At 34.7% G+C, this 16,160-nt stretch overlaps 1 protein-coding gene across 1 annotated transcript; it reads right to left on the reverse strand.

Annotated features, from left to right (window-relative positions):
• Positions 1-7,585: 7,585 nt before the first annotated feature.
• On the reverse strand, positions 7,586-9,178 carry LOC148171310 (pyruvate kinase-like). Its single transcript, XM_088042457.1, has one exon. It carries the CDS (start codon positions 9,176-9,178, stop codon positions 7,586-7,588), a length of 1,593 nt encoding a protein of 530 aa, XP_087898583.1.
• Between the last annotated feature and the right edge of the window lie 6,982 nt (positions 9,179-16,160).

Below are 16,160 nucleotides of genomic sequence, written 5' to 3' on the forward strand. Positions count from 1 at the left end.
TGTGTGGATTAAACAAAGCGACAAAGCTGTCTCAATCGAGCGCGATTCAACGGGTAAAATATGACACTGTCGGATTTAGATCTTGTAAGGCCGATGAATTAAAAAGGAAACACGAATGAAAGGGTGTGATTTTATTTTCGTCGTGTTGGCACTTCTGTGGCCGTCACGATATCAACAGTCCCTTTTATAAAGTGTCACGGCGATAATTGTGTCACTATAAAAAACGCACGATTTTTAATATACTTTTGTGCCGTCGTCAAAGATATGTTGTCAAGGTGCGCTCCGCATTTCTTTTTTTCTTGTCATGAAGTTAGCAAGTTATTAAATCCCGAGCGCAAATGGAGAAGCCGAATCGAATAAACTTCTACCACTCGAATAAATTGCTTATATCTTCTTTGAGTTGGATAACAGAAGCACTCCGCCTGCGGGCAAATAAATAAAATTTTTGCATCGCTCTCGCTGAATTCGTGGTTTGAATATTGAAAGTGGTGCTTTAAAAGAGAGAATCAATTATCCCGTCCAAGGGATTTTCTTAATCATCTTGTTTTGTCTTCGCCGGATCGACCCCGCGTCAAGCTGTAATAAATCCGGGGATATAAGTGGATGAAACGGCTGTTTAACAAATTAGCTACTTATCACTTGAAAGAGTTCTCTGCCGCCGCCGCTTCCGGCAGACAACGAACAAATGAAGGGCTCTCTTGATTTCCCGTTTTCGCGGCAATCGCGGATTCTTTCCTGCTTCGTTTAATCCAATTAAAACGGAAACGACCGCAGAATTTTAAGTGGATTATTGGAGGGTGCTGGAGGCGCTTCATTACTCCTAAAGGGAATTATGGATAAACAACAAATTTCTTTGAGGAAGTTTGCTTCGTGTTTTCAAACAATGCGCTTTTCCGACATTTAACATCTCAGCTTGGGCGGCTGTAAATCAGCTTTTTAATTGTAGCAAAAAATCTTAAAAACTCTCCGGAGGGGCAAAAAATGCGGCGAACCGGACAGTTAGGTGCTGCAGCAATAAAGTGAGGATTTATAGCTTTACAATTGCGGTTCAAAAAATCCAAACTTTTTACCGTTGGCTACGAAATCATAAACCACCCCCTAATAAAAAACTGTATTTTTTGTCCTTAAAAAGACCCCAATAAAAAAGGGTTGTGCAATAAAATTGTGCAATTCCGTTAGTTTTCGGAAAATAGTGAAAGTGCAGATTAGATATCCAAAGTTTGCTCGGCTATTAACCAGATACGGTCTATTAACGGTCGAAGGGCACAACGATGACGCAATAAGATCTTGATTACTCGACTCGAGCGGTTATGAAGGGCGAAGCTGGCAACTCAGAGACCCTATGACTCTTAGATAGCCTAAGGTGTCTATTAAGATGCTGCCATAATGCCCTTCAACTACATGTAATTCTGTTCAGGATAAGCCATTAGGAGCGAATTACCCATATCGGGTTCCAAGGGTGTCTAATCACAAACATTGGGATTTTACCTGTGATTTTTAGGGGACGACAATGTTTGGCAGTTGGTTAATAATGTCTCTATTCTGGCATAACAAGATGAAAGTATGTTTAGGTAGTTTAGTGAAATCCGCAAAGGCACCAAATTGGATTAACCCTTTCGGTATTTACGCCCTCTCCGTGGGTAGCTTCTTCAAGACTGATAAAGGTTCAAAGGATGCCGACGGACGCTCTTATGAATTTTGAATTTTGCAAAGAGCTTCGGACACTATTTTTATAGATCTTGTTCCTTGAAATTTAGAATTATGTAGAAGTGGAAGTGTTGCACCAGAAATTGGTAGCACTGTTATCTGCTATCAAATTTGACAATCTAGAACTGTCACTTGTACGTTTAGCGAAATTGTGGCTTTTGACACTTTTTAATTGTCAATACATTTTCTTGAATTTTTTTAATTATGTAGATTTTCTTATTCTTTTTATAACAAGTTAAAATTCTCTCTAGTTTCCTGAATTCTTTCTATATTTTGTTTAATTATTATTTTTTGCTTTTCCAGATTTTTTTGGAGTATGTTTTGATTGTCTTTTATACATTTTTAAATCTTCTACATAGATTCGGTTTGAATTTTTTTGGTTTTCTAATTTTTTTTAAATTTTTGGTTTTTGTGAATCTCTTAGAATTTCTTTTCAGATTTTAAGATTTCTCTTTGGATTCCCAAGTTCTTGTAAGATTTTTTTAAATTATTGTTTTTAGATTTCTTCAAGATGCTCTCAAGATTTTTACATTTTTTTAAATTATTTTAATCAAATTTTCTTCTCATTTTTAGATTTTAGAATCTCTTAGTATTTTTCTTAGATTTTTTCTTAATTTTTTCGATTGCAATTTTCTTTCCATTGTTCAAACTTTTATAACTTTTAAGATTTAAATTTTTTTTAATTTTCTCTAAATGTAAATCCAAGAAATTAGAACGAATTTAGAGAATCTAAAAAAAATAAGAAAAATAGAGAAAATCTAAAAAGAAATGTGAAGACATTTAAAGATCAAAGTGATTCTAACACGAAGATTAGAAATTCAGAAGAAAAATTAAAAATCTGAACAAATCTTATAATACATATCAAGAAAATCCAACAATGTAGAGAGAAGTTTGTGGATGTAAAAGCGACAAATATTAACAACTAAAAATAAACAGAGATTTTGATGAAAATTTTAAAATTTTAAGAAGATCAACATATTTAACTATTTAGAGAGGATTTAGAGAATGTAAAGACGACAAAAATTAGAGAAGATTTTCAAGTAATCTAACAACAAATCTAAGATCAATCTAAAAATAATCATAGAGATTATAAAGAAAATTTAAAAATCTGTAAAAAATCTAAAATATCTAGAAAATTCCAGCATTTAGAGGTTTTTATAATATATAACAAGAAAATGAAAGAAAATATAGCACAAATCTGAAGAAATTTAAAGATGATCTAGAAAAAAATCTAACGAGAACTTGTTAATTTTGAAGAAAATTTTAAAATCTGAAGAAAATCTGTCATATCTAGAAAATGCATCAATTTAGAGAAAATTTCGAAAATGTAAAAACGACAAAACCAGAAAAAATCTTTAAGTTATGTAAAAAAATGTAAAAAGAACAAAGAGAATCTGAAGAAAATAAAACCTGTAAAAAATCCAACAATTTAGAGCAACTTTAGAAGTTCTTAAAAAGACAAGAAAAGAAACAAAATGTTGTGAGAACTTAAAGAAATCTAAAAACACTCTAAGAAAAATTTAAGAAAAATTTACAGATTATAGGAAAATTTAAAAATTTAATAGATACATATTTTTTAGGTGACATTTGAGAGATCATTTTAGAGCAAATTTTTTGCGTTTAATATCCTTGGATTTTATCAAAAAAACCTCTCGAGATCTATAAACTGACCAAATTTTGGATCAGTAGATTAAGTAATTAACGAGAATATAGGCAACAATCTAAAAATTAAAAAAAAGTATTGTGTTGTTTGCAAAATATCCTCTTTGGATTTTTCTTATATTTTTTAGAATTACTTTACATTCTGTTTGAAATAATTAGTATTAATTTTTTTACTTTACTACACTGTTTTCTCCGTTCTTTATACATTATTTTGAATCTTCTGATTTGTTACATATTAACTTCAGAGTAATAATTATCCTGTTTAATTTTAGGAGATTTTCACTGAATTCTTTTTAGATTCTATAGATTTTTTTTCGATTCTTTGTATTATTAAATTCTCTACGATTTCTCTAGATTCTTTAAATTTAGATCTATAGATTCCTCTTAGATCGTTTTTATGTTAATTTTTTCTCTGTTCTGCTATGATCCTTTATATTTAATATGGATTTTCTAGATTCTCTTTACATCCTCGAGACTTTTCTCTATTGGATGATTAAGATTTTCTAGATTTATTTTAGAGTCTCTTCGATTTTTGCAAATTTTTTCTAGATTCTAAATTTCTTGATTGTAACTTGTTTTGTAAAAGCAAAATTTTGGATATTAACGCCATCCATTTATAATTTACAACAGAATAATATAGATTTATAATGTGATTATTGAATCGTGTCGGTAATTCTCAGTGGCACATGGCCGAAAAGCTGGCAGCATGGCAACGCCGGTCCGCTCTGTATTATGCATGTAAAGGGCGTCACTCCGGGCATTCCGGGGCCGGTCAGGTGGCAGCCGCCGCTCGTCGGCGGCGTCCAGTCCTGAGGCGCTGCCGCTCATTAAGTCACGGAAGCAGGCCGCTCGCAATTTCCCATCGCCAAATTAGGGCCGTGACCGGAGTGCATGCCGGAATCAAGAAATTGTCGTTGCTTTCAACCGAACTGATTTACACAAAGTTGCCGCCGCGATGTTGTAAAAATTTTATATCCGTATTGTCAAGTTGCGGCGGCTACCGCTCACTACCTGCAACTGCTGTAAAAATCGGTCGATGTTTATTGAGGGGAAAGTCCTGGCCTGTGAAATTGTCAGTAATTATATTTAAAGTAGGTTGGGGTGGTAAATCATAACTCGGTTGTGAAAGCTTGACCCCTTTAATCGGGACCCAGAAATGGATTCTGAGGGAATTTTATATTTTTATTGCTCTTTGAAATGTGCCGACCGGTAGCTGCTTGGGACCGAGAATTTTATGTGGGGGCTGTAAAACTACCCAAGTTTTATTAAGCTGGACAGGGTGGATTTTTTAATGGACGACGATTTATTGCGTTTTGTTACCATTTTCGCTAAATTTACATCTTCAAAATCCTCCGCCATAGTTTCACAATTTGAAACATCTTTTTATTGAAATATCGTCATTGTTTCCTCCACGAGCACTGAGAGGGAGATGAAAGCATTGTATTCTCCCCTCGATGGATGGCAGTCCTTCTACTACCCGGTCTTGGCCGACGTGGTTGCTCAGTGGGAACGTTGCGGCCTGCCCTGGGGCGAACGTCCACGCGCCCCAAATCCACCACCGACTCGGTCTCACGGGGTGACTCATGTGCACAATGAGAGGAATGGGGAGCAGCTCTCTGAATGCATTGAGATTGTCTGATATCGCCCCACGAGTAATAATGAAACACAACAGAAGCTCGATCGGGCGCATATTAAACACTAGATATTATTTCTTTCGGGGGCGGGGATGCTTAATTCAAGAAAGGGTTCGCAGACAATACAAGCCTAAAAAACTCGACTTTATTAAAAGTGAAACGACTCTCAATTCCCGGTAGCGCCCAATTAACTCGTAAAATCAAAGCGTTCTTTTGAAAACGAAGGAAGATTTACGACTATTGACAGTTTCAAGAAAATTTCTATTTCATTAGGTCAACCATAAACCAGTATTTGGGACACTTTTGGCCAGGAAGAGTCGTAAAGTCGGTTGGAAAGTAGGTTAAACTGGCCCCTGTTGTCACAATAGCGGACGGACTGTTGACGGATTCACTTATTCTTCTAAACTGAATTGATTATTTACAGTTTTACTTTCTTTCAAAAATGATTGACTGTCTTTTTTGTGTCTTTAAATGACCGTTTATGTCTAATGGTTCCGAAGGTTGGTGGAAAAGAAGTAAACAGAAACTTGTTGGAAGATGTAAGACAAATTTCCCACGTCACACTCATCATCCCTATATGAATAAAGATAATCTAGTTTGTCACGGTTTCGGAATTTTTATTGTGGTAGTTGGCGCTGAGTCAGGGGTTACTGGATTGAAATGTTGAGTTGACATGTGACCTGTGTCACGGGAGTTCACATAGCAAAGAAATTATTTATTTTGATTTCATTATAAGGAGATCCTTTATTTAGGTCGCAGAGGGGCTCTATTTTTAAATGAAAACAAATTTTACCAGGCGAAGTGTTATAAAAAATTATACAAAATTTGACCACTCCAGCTTAGATCATTCCAAGCTTAGAACAGGCTTTCGGTCTACAATTTTGCAACTTTCCAAAGTTTCGACAATATAACACTAATACAATTACCAAAATTACGAATATTTTTGAAGGTTGTTGATTTTTGTTTCGTCTTAAAAATAAAATTTTTTAACGTACCTATGTGTTTTTTGCTGTACAAGTTTGAAATTTTGTAGAGTTATTACACGACTTAAAAATAGTAACTTCTCCAAATTTCATACCTGCAGCACTAAAATTACCAAAAATTTCGAGTTTTAGCGAAGGATGTCTGAGGTTACTGATTTGTCTTCAAAATAAAAATTTCTAAAATCTGTGTCTTTTGCTCCACACTTTTACAATTTAATAGAGTTTATACACGACTCAGAAATAGTAACTTTTACAAATATTTCATAGCTGTAGCACTCACTAAAACTACCAAAATTGCGAATATTAGTGGAAAACGTCTTAGATTTTTGATTCGTCTTTAAAATAAAAATTTATAATATCTGTTTTTTTGGCCCACAATTTTGCAAATTGGTAAAGTTAATACACGTCTCAAAAATAGTAACTTCTCCAAATTTTGCAGCTGTAACACTAAAATTACAAAATTGCAAATTTTAGTGAAGAACGTGGAAGATTTTTGGTTCGTCTCCAAATAAAAATTTCTAAAATCTGTGTCTTTTGCTCCACACATTTGCAATTTGGTAGAGTTAATTCACAACTCAAAAGTAGTAACTTCTACAAATTTCATAGCTGTAGCACTAAAATTACTAAAATTGCGAATTTTGGTAAAGAACGTCGGAGATTTTTAGTTCGTCTTCAAAATAAAAATTTCTAGAATCTGTGTCTTTTGCTCCACACTTTTGCAATTTGGTAAAGGTTATACACGTCTCAAAAATAGTAACTTCTCCAAATTTTGTAGCTGTAACATTAAAATTACAAAATTGCTAATTTTAGTGAAGAACGTGGGAGATTTTTGGTTTGTCTTCAAAATAAAAATTTCTAAAATCTCTGTCTTTTGCTCCACACATTTGCAATTTGGTAGAGTCAATTCACATTTCAAAAGTAGTAACTTCTACAAATTTCATAGCTGTAGCACTAAAATTACCAAAATTGCAAATTTTAGTGATGAACGTCGGAGATATTTAGTTCGTCTTCAAAATAAAAATTTCTAAAATCTGTGTCTTTTGCTCCACACTTTTGCAATTTGGTTGAATTAATATACAACTCAAAAATAGTAACTTCTCTAAATTTCATAGCTGTAGCACTAAAATTACTAAAATCGCAGATTTTAGTGAAAAACGTTGAAGATTTTTGGTTTGTCTTCAAAATAAAAATTTCTAAAATCTGTGTCTTGTGCTCCACGCTTTTGCAATTTGGTAGAATTAATACACAACTTAGAGATAGTAACTTCACCAAATGTCATAGCTGTAGCAATAAAAATACAAAAATTACGATTTTTTTAAGAGAATGTTGGAAATTTTTGCTTTATCTTAAAAATATAGAAGTATTTGTTTTAATTATGTGTTTTTCGCTCTACAATTTTGCAGTTTAGTAGAGTGAATACACAACTCATAAACAGTGAGTTTTTAAGAATTTTAAGAATATAAAAATTGGGAATCCAAAAAAATATAGAAATCCTGAAAATAAAAAATTTAACAAACTATTTTGATTTTTTATAGAACACAATTAGGTACAAAAGAACAACAAAACCCCCACAAAACTTTTACAAAAACCAAACGAAAGCTACTTCTCTTCAGGAAGAGTATCGTACTCTGACGCAAAGACCACCTCCATCGTATTCCTAAATCCAACATTATTTCTTGTTCCCGACACAATAACCACAGCATCACCCATCCGAATATAACCATTAATTTTTCCGAAAGTCATCCCCAGTTGAATATTCTTTTCCAAGTGTTGTTGAAAAGAACCAGAGTCTTTCTGGACGTAGAAAATCGGAATAACTCCTTTATAAACCATCAGCTGCTTAGCGATCCTCCCGAACCTAGTCAGCGCAATAATTGGACACCTCGGCCTGAACATGGACACGACTTTTGCTGATCTTCCAGAGGTTGTTATCAAAATGATAGCTGCCGCGTTACTTTTAAAAGAAGCTTCAACAGCTGACATGGCTACGGAGGTGAGAGGCTCAACTGGAGGTTTCAACAACGACGATAAATTATCAAAGAGTTGCTTCTGGTAGATTGCACCTTCTGCAGCTTTGCAGATTACAGAAATTGTTTCGATGAGTTCGGGGTCTGGAGGTAAGAGCAAACCATCAACACCGTCCATTATTGTGTTGGCGATGTCGTTAACTTGAGCTTTCTTCACCGTGTTGCAGTTAATAGCCGAAATAACGGGTTTTGAGAGTTTGTTACAGTTGGCAATGATGCTTTTTTGAAGAATGAAATATTTTTCTTTGGATGACATAACTAGTTTGTCACCATCTATGAAGACCCCGTCGACTTTTTCAATGACTTCGTCAAGGAATTTCACGTTGGAATCGTACTCCATTTTGGCGAAAATCATCGCTGAGGGACCGAAAATTTCTCTGGAGGCTTCGATTTTTCCGGGGCCCACAAAAACAATGTCGAAGGAGCACTTCTCGCTGATTTCTTTTACTTTTTCGAAGGATTCCGTGTTGAAAACGAGAGGAACGTTGGGGATTTTCACTGAGAGGTTGTCTGTTAAAAGTCCGGTCTTTTCAATAATACAATTGATGATGTCTTCGACGATTTCAAGGGCTGATAATTTAATTTCGTTGTTCCCTAATATGATGGAATCTCCCGGTTTGATCACATCTGATATTTTATCGTAGTTTACGTAAACGTGGTCCTTACTGCCGATGTTGGCAAAAGCTCGATTCCCCGAAACTTTGGTCATTTTTCCCTTCTCAAGTTCCACTTCTTTAAAGGGTTTGAGGACCTTCCCGGTTACAAGAACGGGTTCTGGGACCTCTAAAGCTACAGCAAGCGGATATATCCGACCGATTTTCTTCCCGAAATCCTTAGTGACGTCCCGAATGTTCTGCAGAAGAATTTGCATTTCTTCCACGGTGAAATAATCCGTTCTGATTACCGCCACAGTCATTCCGGCTTTTAAAAACTCCTCGATGTGTTCTAAAGAAGCGTGCGGCGGAATGATTACCGAAAACTGTGTGAGTCGTTTTCTCCTCACTGTTGATCTCTCGTGAAGACTACACAAGTGCATCAAGTTGTTTTGGGCGAACGCGGCTTCCAGTTGGTTGTTTAGGACTTTCCCGTCGGCGGTGCTGTGGAATTCGATCATCCATGGTAGTTTTGGGCATTTTCCCACCCCTTTGACCACTGTGCTCGTCATTGTTCACAGAAAATTTAGACAAAACGTCACGATGAGTGATACATTTTCAAAGATGTGTCGATAATGTTGTTGACCCGCGTCTTGCAAGTTTGGCGAGGGAAAGGGTCCGTGCACCCCCTCAATCATATCGCACCCTCTAATATCCTGCGACGTCCTTGATAATGCAACAACACTCCCCGAAGTTCTGTCTGGCATGCATAAGTAAAGCGTCGATGTTGCCAACTGCACAAGACGGACATTAAATATTAATGACGATCCAGAAGACCATGCAAATTTTTACTGAGAAGGATTACGAGGGATGAATCGAGAGAGAAATTTTAGTTTGGGATTTCGATTTGGAAGGTGAATAGTAAACGATAATAATTATGACAATGAGAAGGAACTATATTACAAGTGACGTGTCGACTGCTCCCACTATGAATACAGTATTTGTGTTCGGACGTGTCCCACTTTCTAAATTTACAACCCCCGTAAAAATTCTCCACGCGCCAAGTCATTCAAATCACGGACGATTTCAAGGTCTTTGTCGTAAACACCTAACACACCTTGATTATGTTTCAGTCGCTTACAATAAATGAGTTTATGTTCTGGAAACTACCAAAGGTGCATATTTTGGGGAACTAATGTGGGTTTTATGGGATAATTTTATTTTGAAAGTGTGTTTATAGGAGCACAGGAAAAGTTCCGGGTCAAAGGGAATAACTTCTAATTGGGTTGCAACAGATTTTTCTAGATGTTTCTAAATTATTATTTTTTTAGATTTTGTTAGCAAAAAATTCTCTACCGGAAACTTGAATCGGCCATAACTCAATTATTTGTTGTCGTATGAGGATTTTCAGCCCGGATTTAGAATTTTCGAGAAATTTTGTATCAAGTAAGCCGTAATAACTTAAATTCGCACAATCGATTGAAGTCGAAATAGGTTTACATAGTTTTAGTCATTAGTCACTTTTTTTGGGAAACTCAAACTTTTGACTTCTTGAAAATGTTACAACGAATTCTTAGCAAAGAAAATGCGAGAAAAACGATGGCGAAAACCACATCTCTATATCTGCCGTAGCTTTCGAGATTGAAGCACCGATTTTTCCGAACCTTAGAAATTTTGCCTCTCTGGTGACTACCTGAAATTTAAATAGACCATAACTCTGTTATTTGTTGGCGCACGGGAAAAATTAGAACAGTTTTGGACCCTTCTTGAAATTCTGCGTTAAATGAGTACTAATAACTTTAGTTTGCTTCTCAAATAAATTTGTTTTCAGGACATCATTTTTGGGTAATTTTCAAGTTTTTTTTAGGGCGAAAACGGCATTTAATATATTTGAGTTTTACATCAATCGAAAGAGCCCATAGAGATCTATTAACTGACTAAATCTCAGATCAATAGGTGAAATAGTTTACGAGTGGCGATCAAAAAATCAATTTTTTTTTGTTTCAGTCGTACTTTTTTTTTTATTTAAATCGATTATTTAAATTTTTGATATTTGAGTGCAAATTCTAAAGAAAAATAGCACGAGAAAAACGATGGCGCTGACAGTATATTTATGTCTTGTAGTTTCGAAGATATTGAACATTAAACATTTCTGAACTCCAAATTCAATATCCGAAAGTTCAATGGAATATAATACGTTATTTGTTGTCAAATGTGGATTTTTAGTTCTAGTTTAGAATTTGCGTAAAATGGGTCTCATTAACTTAAATTTGCTCCAAAAATAAGCGAGAAATCCACCGAAGAAAATATACACAGTTTTAGTCATAATTTTTTTTTAAATAAAAAAAAATAAAAAAATTACATTTTTGACTTTCTAAAAATGTATCAACGAATTCTTAGTAAATAAAATGCGAGAAAAACGACGGTTTTTGAGATAAGAACCGATATTTTCAAACTTTCAAAAATTTGGCACTCTGACGACTACTCAAATTTGATTTTATTTATACTTGATCTTTTGCTTGTTTGATTTATACCTAACTAATAAACAATTTTAACCCTAAATTTTATTTCCAGCATCATTTTAGTAATAATTACAGTACGTAGTATATGTTATTTGTAACACAAAATTTTAAATAAATAATAATTTAAACAAAAAAAATTCTAAGAGCTTTCATTATCCCTGCCAAAATTAAAACAATAAACAACATCCTTTCCATTCTTTCAAACTCGCCCCCTTTCCCCTCTATCAATTTCGGACACTTCAGATCTAGTATAACACATATTGTTAATCAAATCACTTCACTGGGGTCATGTGCAAGGGAAACGTAACATTAGGGGGTACACACCGAGATGGGGAAAATACGACCCTTGCGATTCTCGCCTGACAAGAGGAGGTGTATGCTAAGTGAGTTTATCAAAACTTGTCTGTTTTTTCCTGAAAAAACCCAAACGTGGTGGTTGAAATAAGAGATTTATTAGTCATCGAAAAATAAAGAGTCCATTGGGGTGGATTTGACGGGAAAGGAAGGGATTTAATCAGTAGTGCTACCTTGCCGAGTTTGCTAATAATGATAGCTGGGCAAGCCGCTAGACCAAAGCGGTATTCCGTTTTGTGAGCTCGGGTTAGTTGGGGGTTGCTTCTCTGCAGGACAATTGATATATGGAGATACGTTGCTGGGGGTTGCTTCTATTCTTTGAAGTTTTAGTTGCGATGACGGGCGGAACACTTCATTTCCGTTTTAACAAGTGTTTTGACGTTGCGAGCAAACTGCACGTTACTAAAATGAAATTAATTAACGAAATTATGAATATTAATTACCATTTTTATTGAGTGACGTTGAGTTTCGAATAAATTGCTGAAATACGTTGTATTTTTCATGGGGTTGGTGATGAAATTTTTAAAACGACAAACAACGGAGTAAATCATCAATGTTTTACTACCTTTTTAAGTTGAATTGATTTAAAAAAATATTTTTAAATATTAAACCTCTGCGAGCTCTTTTCTGTCGTTTTCCATTTAAAAACGTAAATATTTGATAGTGTAAAATTTTTTTGTAAACAATTCAAAGTATTGTTATTAAATAGACAGTAATATTCATATTGCATTGTTGCGTTTCGCACTCTCGCCGCCGCCGCTGCCCCTTTGATTTTATTTTAATAAAAGTGACAAAATATCCACACTACACATGAATTTTAACAGGGTCCGCGGTTTCTGGCGAGTTAATAAACGCATTCACACCAAAATTGGCCTTTATAAAAGGTCCTCTGTAGGGGCAGAATCGCCAGCCGATGGCAATGTGCAGTCGGTGAAGCACAACATGTGATTATACGTTACCGAACATCGGTGTCTGCCGCCGCCACGTCCTCTGTTGCCGTCTCCGTTGTCGACACGCAATGTCGGCTCGCCGCCACCGCCGCCGTTTCCCAGCTTTTCCCGCAGTCGAGCTGCTAATTACGCCTTTGAGTTCGCGTCACAATCGCCCTAATCGCTAATCAAGTTAGGCTACCTGCCCAATCAAACCCTGCAAATATCGGCGGCTTTGCCCGCTTGTAATGAATCGATTTTTGCGCGTTTTGCTCCTGTTTTTGTTCGGCTTTTGCTAATTTTCGCTCCTGATACACGCCGGGTTGTGTTTGTTTTCGTTTGTTTTACTGACGTTCGATTCAATAATTGAGGGTAATGCGTACAAAGTTTGATTTTCACAAATATTTTTCTATTTTTTAGGGAGTTTTACCAACTCGAACGGCCAAGTTGGTGAAACATCATCTAGTTTACAAAAAAATAGTTAAGCCCCCAATTTGGGGTTTCCCCAATTCGAAAAACTGCGTTCTCACGGGCCAGATGAATGAATGTCAAACCCAATACACACCACATAAGACGCCAACAAAAACATTAATAAATCAATTCGAAGAAGGCAGTGTTGAAGTTGCGTAAGGTCAGCAGAACGTATCAAAGAACTGGAGAAGAATAAAAGTTTTGAAGTGAGGTGGTGAAGTAGGAATTTTTCTATACGGCCCTTTTGATTCTTTTCCGGGGAATTGAACCGCAACGTGTAATGAGATTTATTATCGATAGAATCTCCAAATATTTATTTAGGGGGTGACATTTACTACAAAGACTTTCGACTTTAGAATGAAGGCGTTCAATGGATGAATTTATCGTTCGGAATGGAACAGTTGTGTTATTATGAATGAAGCTGGTGGAATTTTAGGTTGGAATTGAAGAAAGTGATGTTTTATTTAAAGCGGAAGCTTGGTCAAAGTTTTCTAAATTTGCTTTTAAAACATTCTATATTTGTCTAGACGAATTTTATTTTATTATTACGACTTGACGTTTTATCTAAATTTTCGATAGTATCTGAAATGACTGTGGCTAAGTGGCGAACTTGCGGTTTTAGTTGTGTTTTGGTTGTGTTCCCAAATAATTTGGCATCTGAAGTGGTGTATTTTTGGGCTTTTGTAGGTGATAAATTTTCTATATTCTGGTTTATGTATTATTTTTTTTATTAGCCTTGTGTTCTGTTTTTAAAAACGCTCTTTTAGCTTTTCAATTCTGTGATTACAAAGTTTATCATTTTTTGTAACTCTTCTTTAAACATTTTTGAATATTTTTCGTCTTTTGACTATCATCTATTTAATTTTTTTTTGAATTCTCTTTAATATTACAAAACAAACAAACTTTCTTCAAATTGTCAATTTTTTCTTTCTTTTGTATTTATTGCTAATTCCTTCCTTCAAGGAAAAAAGTTTTAAATTCAAATTTTAATTTTTTTCTCTAATCAGTTTTTTCAAATTTTTAAAATTTAGTTTCTCGACTATTTAAATTAAGTTCTCAAGTCAATAATCAATTAGTCAAAAAGAATTTTAATTTATTGGTTGTTTTTGTTCTCTAATGAATTTCATAAATGTCTATGCATAAACTTTTTACATTTTGCATCAATTTTGTAGTTTAGACATTGAATTCAATTTTTTTAAGTTTATTCTTCAAAAATAAATTAAAAAATTTTTGTTTTTTTATTTCAATAATGTTTCCACAGCGTCCAACGATCGATTCAATTTCTTGATTAGTTTAGAATTTCTATTTAAAAGTGTGGTCTTCCAGTTCTTGGAGTTTGCTCATTCTAACAATTAAATCGTCGTCTAAGCGGCAACTACCGCAATCTCAATTTTTACAAAGTCATACGGAAGCGCAAAAAAACTGATTTTTCGTCAGTGTAAATAATTTTTTTCAATGACTATTTGATATCAAATTTTAGCTTAAAGTTAGATCTATGCAGTTATACGAAAGATAATCTCCACCAGTAAGTTTCCCGCGAAAAATTCGTCTGAAAAAAACTAGTAATAAAATATTTTCTCAACTGAGGTTGCGGATGTTGCCGCTTAGACGACGAAATGACTTATTTAATTGTTGGTGTTAAATTTTTTAAACAGATTTTTACTTTTTCTATAAGTCAGTGCAATAAAACTAAAAATTCAAGTCAAAAATAAATAATCAAAATGTGGTTTAATTTATTGGATATTTTCCATTTTTTCTAATGAATTAATCTAAATAATTGATTTTCTCAAAAGTGAGTTAATTAGTTAATTTCTAAATTTAATTTCCCAATCATGTTTCAAAATCACTGTGTATAAAGTTTTTCGAATTTTTATTCAATTAATTTTAAAATTTGCTATAAGTCAAAAATAATATTACCATCGAAATATGTTTTTTTATTTTAAGAATATTTTCAGTGTTTCAATTTTGACTCAATTTCTTGACTTTTTTTTAAAGTGTGGTTGTCCAGTAATTTTTTAAAAAAATTTTATTTAAATGTATTCAAAATCTGATCATCTGCTTAGGATAAAGAATTTTCCGATAAAATTTGATAGATTCAGTTTGTTGAATTTCAAATTTTTTCAATATTTCTGTAGCAAATTTGAATCCGTGAAGTCAAAAACACATTAAATTATTAAAATTTTTAAGAAATTTTGAAGAAATATGAAACAACAGACAACTTAAAAAAATACTTTGAGAGATGAAATAAGAGGAATCAATTTCAGTTACCACCAACAGAACTAACAAGGAAGAGAAAGAACGACAAAAATTTAATTTTTCTGTATTTTTCCATTTATACATATTTGATATATTTTGTGTTTTTCTCGAAAGGTGGATTTTGGTAGATTGCCAAAAAAAATTTGTATATGAAATTTCCGTTTTGAAATAGCTGCAAGTTCAACGCGCTGCATTATTAGTTAACTTTGTCTGCATGCGACTCTAAAAACTGCTAAACCTAGTTCGTTTGTGACATTTGGCCATCGAAAACCCATTTCGACCTCTTCACCTGCAAAACTAGCAATAAAATCAATACCCTCAACACCGTCTCGTAATTTTCCGCTTTTAGTTTTATGACAGCGTGAATTCCTATGAGGTGTCCGTCACACTGTCCCACGTAACGAGGTCCACGCCGTGTGACGGTCGCACCCCAGCCCTCACAAAAGCTCCAACCGTCCATGAAATTCGATGAAATGTGACGGATCGCGCACACATGTGACCACGCGACCAATCAACCGATTTTTCTCTTTTCCAACGAAAAACTTCTTTTTATTTTAATCAAAAGTGGCGGTTGCGAAACCCTCCGAGATCCCGCTGGAAAGTTTTGATACGTGTGCACCGAACTGTGAACGCATAAAAGGGCTGCGACATAAACACACTCGGCGACAGCCCCCATTAATCATACGCGGACTCGGGGGGCCAAATACGGACCCGATCGACTCATACACGAGGAATCACAGCTGTTACTCGCCCTATTGTACGCTTGTTCACCGACTTAGCTAAATATATAGGGTGAGATTTAGGATTTATGTCCAGATATTGATTTATCGCACTCCCCCGAAAAGCCACCGAAACGGGAGACGGAAAGAGTGCATGGGACATCCGAGGGCAGTTATTGGCCCAATCAAAAACTTTGTTTTCTTCTTTTTTCGACACTTTTTACCACAAACAACAATGTTGCCAATACGTAAAAGCTTTTAATTTTTTCTTTTCTGCTTTTAGAATAAAAATGTAAACTTCCA

Source organism: Gnatocerus cornutus, chromosome 7 (assembly GCF_029298725.1).
Source record: "Gnatocerus cornutus isolate USDA-ARS CGAHR chromosome 7, icGnaCorn1.1, whole genome shotgun sequence".
NCBI classification, from domain to species: domain Eukaryota; kingdom Metazoa; phylum Arthropoda; class Insecta; order Coleoptera; family Tenebrionidae; genus Gnatocerus; species Gnatocerus cornutus.

Excerpts from the sequence above, each read along its gene's own strand:
- LOC148171310 (XM_088042457.1), bottom strand. The coding sequence starts at position 9,178 with ATGACGAGCACAGTGGTCAAAGGGGTGGGAAAATGCCCAAAACTACCA.